Source organism: Myxocyprinus asiaticus, chromosome 20 (genome assembly GCF_019703515.2).
Source record: "Myxocyprinus asiaticus isolate MX2 ecotype Aquarium Trade chromosome 20, UBuf_Myxa_2, whole genome shotgun sequence".
In the NCBI taxonomy this organism is placed as follows: Eukaryota; Metazoa; Chordata; class Actinopteri; order Cypriniformes; family Catostomidae; genus Myxocyprinus; species Myxocyprinus asiaticus.
In genome coordinates, this window is record NC_059363.1 from 9,237,561 (window position 1) to 9,250,217 (window position 12,657).

The following is a 12,657-nucleotide window of genomic DNA, read 5'->3' on the forward strand; positions in this document are numbered from 1 at the left end:
GGGAAACACTGTTCATTAACTACTCAATAATCATAAGTAGTCTTGTTATAGGCTGGATTATCAGGACTGAGACTATAATCTTCACAGAATAAACACAAACAGAACTCTGTTGGAAACCGGAGGTGGATTTCAGCTGTTCAGCGATTTCTTTCCTTTCACATAATCTCGACGAAAATCAATAATTTTTGTCCATTTATTTATTTGGTTAATAGGCACAGTCAGCCGGTTGTTTTCGCACAATAAAGCCCAAAAGGGTGATCAGGACCCTGATGCGAAAGCTATGTACATTATCCCTTACATAGCTTTTTCAAAGAAAACATTTAATAAAGAGAAATTATAATATATTTGTGTCAGAAAATGTAGTGTTAATTTTTTTTTTTTTTTGCCAGTTAAAATTTTGCCAGGGCAAGTACAAATCTGAACTACTGCCAGCAGAAGAAAGAACATCTTTATTGATGAGCCCTGTATAAACAGAACTGCAACTAAAAATGCTGCAAAATTGGAACACCCAATACATCATATCTGCTTGTCATGTTGCTAGAAGAAAAAGAGCAAATGCATCTTATAGACATAAATGTACTGTAACAGAACACAGGTGTCCCGACTCGAGGTGCATTTTTAAAGGTTCAAGTTCTTTTACATTGAAATGGCATCGTAACAGCGCTACTGTGCGAGAAGCTGAAAAATCAGTAAGATGTGGCTCAATGGTCAAAGACGTTTGTCTAATGCATGTTTACAAAGAAAAAAAAAGCGCAGACAGACTTAAAAAAACACATATTTGGTGTGACTAGCCCCTTAGTCATGAAAATAAGATATTTAATGTTAAAAGATAAAGATATATAATAAATCAGCAGGTTGATATCACAAACCTTGATCCTGCTGCCACTCTTGAGCCACTGGTGTTAAAGGCGACGTGGTTTGCATTGGTGGTGAATCGAGTGAGTATGCCATCTGGATCGCCCTCTGGGAAAGTGTGAATTTGAACTGTGTTGTTGGAAACTGCTGTGACTAGTTTTCCATTCTGTAGGAGTTAAATAAACACTGACATTTAAAAACCAATCAAATTACTGGTACTGGTTTTATTAGTTTTGTCTTGCGTTTTCAACTGAAACACGCTTTCGTTATGCATTTAATAACCTGCCAAAACATGCAAGGCAATAAAATGCTAACGTACCTTCAAGGCAACAGAATAAGCCTTCTCCCCAACATTTATAGATTTAGGATCATCGTCATCCAGACTTTCCCATATGCGGACATCACCATCACTTCCACAGGTTACAATACACCTGAAAAAGAATAAAAGGTAAGTACAGATTCAGAAATAAAAAAGTAATGCATCTTTATGACCTATATAATTTCAACACAACTTCTAATTTATCACAACAGACGGATTTATACAGGACCTCATGAGAATTAACTGTGCTCTACCAGTGATTGAAACAGTCTATGATTTGGTAATCTTAACTAAAAGGATCTGATTACTTCCCAAGTAATCACATTATATTTCTGATTATTTTCCAACATCACAGGCCTGTGGAACTTGAGTGATTTCAAAAAGATGTTACTTACTTCCCCTCGTCATCAAAGCAGACATCAGTGTGGCCCTCTGAGTGACCATAGCGCATGGGCTTCCTTTCACACGGCATGATGCTCTTAGGCAGACTGGTACTGAAGGAATATTTATTATCAAAAACTGATGCACACATTTTAACAATGCAAATATTCGGAGGCCTGGGTAGCTCAGTGAGTAAAGACGCTGATTACCACCCCTGGAGTCACAAGTTCGAATCCAGGGTGTCCTGAGTGACTCCAGCCAGGTCTAATAAGCAACCAAATTGCCCCGGTTGCTAGGGAGGGTAGAGTCACATGGGTTAACCTCCTCGTGGTCATTATAATGTGGTTCGCTCTAGGTGGGGCGCGTGGCGAGTTGTGCCTGGATGCCGCGGAGAATAGCGTGAAGCCTCCACACGCACTAGGTCTCTGTGGTAAGGCGCTCAACAAGCCACGTGATAAGATGCAGGGATTGACGGTCTCAGACGCGGAGGCAACTACGATTAGTCACTACGCCACCACAATGACTTAGAGGCATTGTGAATTGGGCATTTCAAATTGGGGCGAAAAAGGGGAGAAAAAAAACAAAACAAAAAACAAAAAACAAAAACAATGCAAATATTCAACTGAATAGGTGCAGAAAACCATAGCTTTAGTAGATTTTCTTTAAAAAAATAAAAATTAAAAATAAAAAAAAAAACATTGAATATTATAAAATTACCTTTTTGTTATTTATTTATTTTTTTTATTTTTTTGGCAATTTGATATTTTTACCCTTATTCTCTAATTCATATGTATGACAAAACTTTTCCTCCATTAGTAAGTGACGGTAATTATACCGTAACTTTATTTATATATCATGTCTCAACAAAATTATATAGCTGCCTGGCAATTATAGATGAAACTTTGTTGAAACTGCAATCATGACGAGTGATTGTGATCACTTGCGAACAAAAAATTATTAAACGCAGTAAAAATTGTTTAATGTACGACTACATGCGAAGTTACCAAGCACGAAACAAAAACAAGCGGGTGTTTAAAGAAATATACGAGTGACTACACGTGTTAGTTGACATCATTATAATCGAATAATAATACAAATCCAATAATACATCAATAAATGCTGTATAAATGTTTTTTATTATACTGTACTCACAGTTTTTGTTGGGAGGTAGTTTCAGGTTTCAGTATGCAGTGTTGCACGCTCACATCTCCCGCGCTGCAAACAATGACGTAGAAATGTGGGATGTAACTTGAACTTTTCTCAAAACCCATTGGTTGATCGTGAGTATTAGTCCCGCCCCGAGTGTAACGTCTAATGAATGCATTTTATTTTTATTTTTATTTTTATTTTATTTATTTTTTTACAATTCTTTATGACAATAAACGCCTCAGGTTAATAATTGCTATTATTTTAGAATTATTTGGGTGTATCGATAAAATAAAAAAATGTTCTCTTTCTTTCATTACAAACAACAAAGACGCAGTTGGAACTGCCTGCAGCCAAACTGTCTCATATGAGACATGAGCATCAATAATGTAATACAGCCTAAAGGATGTCTGATCTAGACCTCTTCATGAGAATAGACAAATTATCCCCATTGTTTCTTTGTTAAATAATTTGATATGTAGCACAGGAAGCAGCTCTTGCAGGCCTATCTGCTTGTAGGGTGAATTGCAATACCAAATACTATGATGAGATTAATGGCCACATTGGGACATCCCATCTGTGCATCACTTAGCTTCTGCCTTCTACCTCTGTGCACGTTTGCTTGAATTTTCCTATTTATGAATGCAAAGGAACATTCAGTCTTATTGTGTACATAAAAGTTCTTTGTGCATTGCACAAAGTCATGAGCTATTTCTCAAGGTAAAGATGCTTCACTTTAAATTCATAATGAAGATTTGATCATCGCAGACACATTAATATTTAACATTTGTGGGTTTAGATCAATAGTTATGGCTCCTGTCTCAGTCAATTGAGAATCAGTTTTCCAAGGTAAATGTGCTAGAGATTAAACTGAAAGATCTTCAACTACAAAACCAAAGCAATAAGATGCACATTGAGGACCAATATACTGCCAAATTACAAAGGAAGAGAGAATATTGTTGAGAATACTATCAAATATGATAATATTATTGCTCTGTTGCATACATGTCACTTATTTTAAAACTTTGTCCTTAGGAACCAGCACTGAAATGCTTAAAAGCACCAAGACTGATATTAGATCATTTAACCATTATCATTAAATCATGTCGAATTTCAAAACACATCTCTTGGAAGTTTCTGGAAGCTTTTGAGAGGTGATTGGGTGTAAATCATAGCACAATAAAACAATTTTACTTGTTGATACAATTGCTTGTATTTATTAGAAACGGGAAGCTACAGAATGCATTTGAATTATTTCAAAACTGAGTGTTAATACTGGACAGATATATTAAATAAAAAAATAAAATAAACAAACACTGATAGTTTTATAGTATGTCATGGTTTTGCAACACAATGGTTTAGATGGACAGATATTATACTATTTGAAAGTGTCAAACCAGTTCTACAACTCTGCAACTCTGCCATCTAGTGGATGTACTACAATAGAATGAATTATCACCATATGAAACAGTAATTTCCTGTTTGATCATGAAGATCTGGGGTACAGAAATCTACAAAATGTTCAAATAAATTACAGATGAGGAATCTGTATATACTGCAATGTACATGGTACATTGATACATTACAGGGGCAAAATACAGAACAAATAAAGACTAATCAAATTAAAGAGTGTTCATCCAGGGAGGAGAATTCAAAGTAATAAAGGACTTAAATATTGATTTGTTTCTCACCCACACCTATCATATCACTTCTGAAAATATGTATTTAACCACTGGATTCTCATGGATTACTTTTATGCTGCCTTTATGTGCATTTTGGAGCTTCAATATTTTGGTACCCATTCACTTGCATTGTATGGCCATACAGAGCTGAATAAAAAAAAAAAAAAAAAATTCTTCATTTGTGTTCTGCAGAAGAACAAAAGTCATACACATCTGGGATGGCAGTAGGGTGAGTAAACGATAAGAGAATTTTCATTTTTGGGTGAACTATCCCTTTAATACCACCTACAACCAACTTGCAAATAGCAAATCATGTACAGTACAGTGCACTGATGTACAGTAACTAAAGCTTACTGGCAATTTAAAAAGGGGGACCAGCCCTTTGATACGTCCCGCCCATTGCAACTTCCTGTTTCTACAGGAAATATGTCAACACTGGAAAGAAAACTGCTCTTTTGAAGCGATTTCATGAGGTCTTTAGGAGTGTTAAAACTTGAATTGAGATATCCTTATATGCCCCATTACATATCTTTGGTTTGTTTTGCAAACTGAATTAGACTGGATACATGAAATGTCTTTCTCCCGCATTGCAACTTCCACCATTATTGTGCCGTTCACGGCCTTCAATCTGAACCAGTCTCAACCCAGTCAAGTACCATGTAGTTTTGTCCCATTTTAGTGACAGTTTTCAAATAGCACAAGCTCCATTACATCTATAGTGATACTGCCTTAGGTAGTGCCTCAAAGAATGAGGCAAAGGTAAAGCATCAATACCCTGATAAGTTGTACAGCTACAGATGACTGCCCTGCACATATGCTGCAGAGAAAAAGGAAAGTTCCTAGGTAGGGGACGAGAGAGAAGAGGCTCAAAAAATAGGCAGGTAGCAGGGTCGCTATAATGCTTCAGCAAGCCTGTCACACTGGGATCTCTGTACATACAAGGATCACGGCCATCAAAGCTAAAGCGTTTCCCATTTTGTTCTATCCGAGCGTGGAGGGAGCGGCTGTAACGTCTGAAACTGACCGAGAAGAGGTATTCATCCTGGGCAGAGTCTCGGAGCAGAAAGGTCCCTTCTGGTTGCCCTTCCAAAAGCTGCTCAGCTTCAAAGCGATCCAGGACACCCCAATAACAAGGACTGTTGTTGATCTGAAGAAGATCAGGCACCAGAATGTAGTCAGTGTGAGCACAACACTGGGTGTCCCCATGTGGATAAGATGGATCCCAGTCATCCAGACTAGAAGCCCCAGCAGAACTGATCTCCTCCCAGGAAATGAGCGCTGGAGGAGAGGAAGACAATAAGGGCCCTTTGGGTTCTGCTTCGATGCTTAAAGAGGGTTTGGTGTGAGTGCCGTATTTCTTGATCAAATGCCAACACTGAGCTAGTTCAGATTTAGGGGAGAAGGGACACTTATCCTCCATTAATTCAGAGACATGAATCTTTCGTTTGGACCAAAGAAGGACGGAGAATGGACGTGAGGAACCGGACTGGTGATGATGGTGGTGGTGATTGCGAAGAGGGAGACACTGGCCGACAGCATCCTGAAACTTCTGCCTCAAAGATCGGTGAGAAAGGCCTTTTCTACATGGAGAGTCTGAATCCATTTCTCCTGGGATCGTGCAACTGCATTTTCTCTCTTGTCGTCTCCGGGGACAGGAGGCAGAGCGCATGCTCTGGTCATCCATCGCTTCTCCTTCTTCCCCTCTGGGCACTGGCTCATGGTGGGACCCACGAGAACGCTTTTTAATACTGCGGATGTAACTATCAGCACTCCAGCTCCGAAGATTCTTGGGACGTGTGTCCGAGTTTTTAGGCTTCCTCTCTGACATTACTGCAGGCCCTTTTTAGAAGATTGCTGCACAGAATTGGGAAACAAAGTAAGATTGAGGGAGAAAATGTAAGATGATCATAAATAACATTACTAGGGTACTAAATAATAATAATAATAATTACCATATTAGTAATCTAATTCATGCTTTTCATATACTGAATAGCTATAAAGTGTCATAAATGCACAAAATATTATAGGTTATTTACAGTTGTAATGGGTTTAATGGGTCTGGATTATGCAGGAAAAATGAAATAAACAGAATTAAAATAACATATTTAAAAGGGGCACACATTATTTTACAGGAAGGATGTGAGAATAGAAGTAAAACACGTGTCCATACAGATGATCTGTATAAAATGCTTAGATCATTTTTTTATTAGTGATGTGTGATTGTCAAGAATTTCATAAGAAAGAGTTGTTTGAAAGGCTATATCGTTAATTCTGGCAACTATAATACTATCTGACAAACATAAGATATAAATGGGTAATTATATAGGCTAACTTACACTATAAAAAAATTGGTAACCTGCAATTGTTACCTTAAGGAAATATTTCTACTTGATCTAACCCATAAAAATGACTTTTGTTGGTGTAACCTGATTTGTCGAGTCGATTTGTCATATACATTTTTTTACTTGAATAAAACCGGTTAATTTAAATGTTACCACATGAAGCACAATTTTTTAGGTTGCCTGACAAAATATATTTTACAGTGTATAACATGAAAAGTGATCAGTGTCTTTTATATGAAAGATAGCCAAACATATCCTACCTTCAGGATAATATACAGGATGGAAAATATAATGTCCTCACAGGAGAGTGGTGAATTTGTCCATGTCTGAAGTTTGTGCCATGAGAGCTCAGAGTGAACTGAAGGGAGGAAACGCATCTCTCCTATTTAAAACCTCTCAAGTATCAATTCCTCTGAGGAATAATTGCCCTTCACTGGACGGAAGTTAACCTATCATATCCAATGATGAATATGCAGAGCTCAAGAAATGACATTGAGATGAGTATAGAATGTATTTAGGTGTAATCTATATCAGTATTAGGATGCATAATATAGAATATATTAATTATAGGCTTTTCAATTGTGCAAAAATGTATATCTTTTAGCGACATCTTTAGTGATGCATTGATTCTTACTGTGAACTTTGACTCACCGTCATTGAATCAATGAGCTAAATGTAATTAATCAATAATAACAGACATCTATTTATGAGGGCAACCTTGTTAGAAAGAAACCGGGAAATCTCCTAACAGACTTTGAGAGCTTTACCTTATTGATGTATTGATCAAAAGTGTCCTTCTTTCATATCTGGAACATCCGGTAAAGATTTGCAAAGCACACAGGCCATTTTTGACACCCAGTTCAGATGTGGTTGGTGGTCCATTCTCAGTATCTAGTCAGAAAGTGTCAAATTTCAAAAGTAGTGTCCGAGGGGATGTACATCCGGTCTACTAAATGGATTACAAAATAAATCCAATAACTCCTTATGGCTGTGTGGTCATTAGGTGATGTCATTTTCAAGTTTTTAATATTTTACTCTTTCATTTTTTTAAATGTCACGGGCAAGCTACTTTATAATAATTAATTATTCATCATAACATTGTGCATCAGGATTTCTTTAATTTTCTCTGTCTTCTCTCTCTCTCGCTCTCTGTCTGTCTGTCTCTCTCTCCAAATGTTTGTGAGTCAAGTAGGACTGGATCCAAGAGATTGAGTGATGAATTCTCCTGTGATCTGTTAAAAGTGGTTGATCAGATCAATGTGTTGAGGCACAAAAGTGGTGTTATTCTTCTTTTCTTTTTCTTTTTCTTTTTTTTTTTTTAAAAAAAAGGCTTTTGAATCAATACAGTAGGTGGGTTTGGGGGAAATGAGATGTTAGCCTGAATGACAGCTTCAGTCACCATTCACTTTCATTATATAGATAAAAGATGTAATGAAATGAAATTGAAAAATGACGAATGGTGAATGAGACTAACATACTGCCTAATCTCCCTTTGTGTTAAATGGAAGTAAATTTATACAGGTTTGAAACAAAAGAATTGTAACTTTTGGGTGAACCAGCCCTTAAAGGAATATTCCAGGTTCAATACAAGTTAAGGTCAATCAACAGCATTTGTTGCATAATGTTGATTACCACAAAAAAATAAAATAAAATAAATAAATAAATAAATAAATAAATAAATAAGAAAGAAAGAAACAGGTTACAGCAGGCACTTAAAATGGAAGTGAATGGGGGCCAATTTTTAGAGGGGTAAAAGACAGATATGTGAAGCTTGAAATTTTATAAAAGCACTTACATTAATTCTTCTGTTAAAACACGTATTATTTGAGCTGTAAAGTTGTTTTACAGCGTTATGTCATCATGACAATGAAGTTGTAAAAATTTGCTATAACTTCACACAGAAAGGTTAGTAAACAATTTTATCACACTAAAATCATGTTAATATGCATATTGTTTACGTCTTGGGTCTACTTTTGAAACAGTGAGTATTTTAATGTTTATTTACTTCCATTGTAAGTGCCTCACTGTAACCTTGATTTTTGCTTTTTTTTTTTTTTTTTTTTTTTTTAAAGAAAATGAGGGACAAGTTGAAATTAATTTTTGTGGTAATCAACATAATGCCATAAATGCTGATGATTGAGCTCAACCTATATTGAAGCCAGAATATTCCTTTAAGTTTGGATTCTTTAGTGACTTATCTGTGATAGTCTCTTTATGTTGCAAGGAGAATGCAGCATCATCTTTTGCTCTCTAACCTCTCCTTCCCCCCTTACTGTCCCTTGAATTACCAGAATGTTACCGCTTCTATCACATACTTGCACTATATTTGGATTCCCCAGGCCACATGGAGCAGAAGTGAAATATATTTAGCTGGAAAAAGTAACAAGATCATACAACTGGGAGAACAAGCTCCTGTATCAAACAAGTGTACAAAACTACAACATATTTGCAAGAAATCAGCTCTGTGCAGAGGACGGTAATTCAGTATGCCCATTAACATGGCACAGTTTATCAAAGGGAGGGAAGCTTGCCAAGGAGGTCTCGTATATGCCAGCTATTACCGTGTTATCGATCTGATGCAGAGTAGACTATCCATGGATATCATGAATATTTCATGTGATTGTGTTGTCAAACTGTAAGACAAAGGCCGTACAAGCCTCTCCCATATTTTCCGAGCACTTTTTTTCAGCGTACAGTCTCAACACCTCCCCAATGACTTGTTTATGGTAATACAAAAGTTTAAGGCTCTCAGTAAACAGGCTACAGACAGGAGCTCCAACAGTTATAATGATTCCATTGTCTGCACCATTTCTCAGCATGTCTGGGCAATAATATCGCAAGACCATCATTCAAGTATAGATGCACTGATGTTGCTTGAGAACGGTGGCTCTTTAAGTGAAGGAAAGTCTGTAATTAAATCAGCAGGAAGTCTCTGGCTCCATGACTCTGCTGTTCATGTTCTCTCCATTGATCTGTATCTGTATCTGGACAGCTGCTGGAACTGCTGTTGCAACTGAGGTGCTCTGGAAACACTGTAAAAATGTCAGTAATATTAACGGGGAAAGAATGTGAAAAGGTCACAGTAAAAACCTGTTTACTGGATAGCTGAAAGTTAGATATTATATGATTAGCTAATAATTATGATATTTGATTTAACAAAACAATACGTATAATTTTACTGTATAAATATAGTTTTTGAATGAATGAAAGAATGAAAAACTGTATTATATTTAGCAAGACAAAAACACTAAAAATAAAGTTATTTCACTTAATAAATGAATATATATATATATATATATATATATATATATATATATATATATATATATATATATATATATACAGGTGCATCTCAATAAATTAGAATGTCATGGAAAAGTTCATTTATTTCAGTAATTCAACTCAAATTGTGAAACTCGTGTATTAAATAAATTCAATGCACACAGACTGAAGTAGTTTAAGTCTTTGGTTCTTTTAATTGTGATGATTTTGGCTCACATTTAACAAAAACCCACCAATTCACTATCTCAAAAAATTAGAATATGGTTACATGCCAATCAGCTAATCAACTCAAAACACCTGCAAAGTTTCCTGAGCCTTCAAAATGGTCTCAGAGTTTGATTCACTAGGCTACACAATCATGGGGAAGACTGCTGATCTGACAGTTGTTGTCCAGAAGACAATCATTGACACCCTTCACAAGGAGGGTAAGCCACAAACATTCATTGCCAAAGAAGCTGGCTGTTCACAGAGTGCTGTATCCAAGCATGTTAACAGAAAGTTGAGTGGAAGGAAAAAGTGTGGAAGAAAATGATGCACAACCAACCGAGAGAACCGCAGCCTTATGAGGATTGTCAAGCAAAATCGATTCAAGAATTTGGGTGAACTTCACAAGGAATGGACTGAGGCTGGGGTCAAGGCATCAAGAGCCACCACACACAGACGTGTCAAGGAATTTGGCTACAGTTGTCGTATTCCTCTTGTTAAGCCACTCCTGAACCACAGACAACATCAGAGGCGTCTTACCTGGGCTAAGGAGAAGAAGAACTGGACTGTTGCCCAGTGGTCCAAAGTCCTCTTTTCAGATGAGAGCAAGTTTTGTATTTCATTTGGAAACCAAGGTCCTAGAGTCTGGAGGAAGGGTGGAGAAGCTCATAGCCCAAGTTGCTTGAAGTCCAGTGTTAAGTTTCCACAGTCTGTGATGATTTGGGGTGCAATGTCATCTGCTGGTGTTGGTCCATTGTGTTTTTTGAAAACCAAAGTCACTGCACCCGTTTACCAAGAAATTTTGGAGCACTTCATGCTTCCTTCTGCTGACCAGCTTTTAAAGATGCTGATTTCATTTTCCAGCAGGATTTGGCACCTGCCCACACTGCCAAAAGCACCAAAAGTTGGTTAAATGACCATGGTGTTGGTGTGCTTGACTGGCCAACAAACTCACCAGACCTGAACCCCATAGAGAATCTATGGGGTATTGTCAAGAGGAAAATGAGAAACAAGAGACCAAAAAATGCAGATAAGCTGAAGGCCACTGTCAAAGAAACCTGGGCTTCCATACCACCTCAGCAGTGCCACAAACTGATCACCTCCATGCCATGCCGAATTGAGGCAGTAATTAAAGCAAAAGGAGCCCCTACCAAGTATTGAGTACATATACAGTAAATGAACATACTTTCCAGAAGGCCAACAATTCACTAAAAATGTTTTTTTTATTGGTCTTATGATTTATTCTAATTTGTTGAGATAGTGAATTGGTGGGTTTTTGTTAAATGTGAGCCAAAATCATCACAATTAAAAGAACCAAAGACTTAAACTACTTCAGTCTGTGTGCATTGAATTTATTTAATACATGAGTTTCACAATTTGAGTTGAATTACTGAAATAAATGAACTTTTCCATGACATTCTAATTTATTGAGATGCACCTGTATACTATATACACGCACTACTGGTCAAAATGTTTGAAACACTTGACTGAAATGTTTCTCATGATCTTCAAAATCTTTTGATCTGAAAGGTGTATGCTTAAATGTTTAAAATTAGTTTTGTAGACAAAAATATAATTGTGCCACCATCTTAATTTATTTAATTATAAAATTTAAATGTAATAAAATAAATAAAATAAAAAAATAAACGTTTTTGAAATGGATGACTTGGACCAAATAATAAAGAAAAGCAGCCAATAAGTGCCCAACATAGATGGGAACTCCTTCAATACTGTTTAAAAAGCATCCCAGGGTGATACCTCAAGAAGTTGGTTGAGAAAATGTCAAGAGTACATGTCTGCAAAATCTAGGCAAAGGGTGACTACTATGAAGATGCTAAAATATAACACAGTTTTGATTTATTTTAGATTTTGTTTAGTCACAACATAATTCCCATAGTTCCATTTATGTTATTCCATAGTTTTGATGACTTTATTATTATTCTAAAATGTGAAAAAAAAAATATATATAATAAAGAATGAGTAAGTGTTTCAAAACCTTTGACAGGTAGTGTATATATACACTGGCGAGCAAAAGTTTGGAATAATGTACAGATTTTGCTGTTTCGGAAGGAAATTGGTATTTTAATTCACCAAAGTGGCATTCAGCTGATCACAAACTATAGTCAGGACATTACTGATGTAAAAAACAGCACCATCACTATTTGAAAAAAGTCATTTTTGATCAAATCTAGACAGGCCCCATTTCCAGCAGCCATCACTCCAACACCTTATCCTTGAGTAATCATGCTAAATTGCTAATTTGGTACTAGAAAATCACTTACCATTATATCAAACACAGTTGAAAGCTATTTGATTAGTTAAATGAAGCTTAACATTGTCTTTGTGTATGTTTTTGAGTTGCCACAGTATGCAATAGACTGGCATGTCTTAAGGTCAATATTAGGTCAAAAACGGCAAAAAAGAAACAGCTTTCTCTAGAAACTCA

The 12,657-nt window shown here is 36.4% G+C and overlaps 1 protein-coding gene and 1 pseudogene across 2 annotated transcripts in view; both read right to left on the reverse strand.

Annotated features, from left to right (window-relative positions):
• Positions 1-2,762, reverse strand: part of wdhd1 (WD repeat and HMG-box DNA binding protein 1) — a 29,760-nt gene extending 26,998 nt beyond the window's left edge. For both annotated transcript variants that reach the window (XR_007892231.1, XM_051646577.1), the window contains exons 1-4: positions 2,708-2,762; positions 1,570-1,668; positions 1,175-1,286; positions 870-1,021 (exon numbers count right to left, since the gene is read on the reverse strand). Coding sequence is in view for 1 of the 2 variants with exons in the window: in XM_051646577.1 (XP_051502537.1) it covers positions 870-1,021; positions 1,175-1,286; positions 1,570-1,646 (341 nt within the window). In the remaining variant the exon portion in view is untranslated. The remainder of the gene's footprint in view (positions 1-869; positions 1,022-1,174; positions 1,287-1,569; positions 1,669-2,707) is intronic.
• Positions 2,763-4,790: 2,028 nt separating this feature from the next.
• On the reverse strand, positions 4,791-7,102 carry LOC127411195 (suppressor of cytokine signaling 4-like; annotated as a pseudogene).
• Between the last annotated feature and the right edge of the window lie 5,555 nt (positions 7,103-12,657).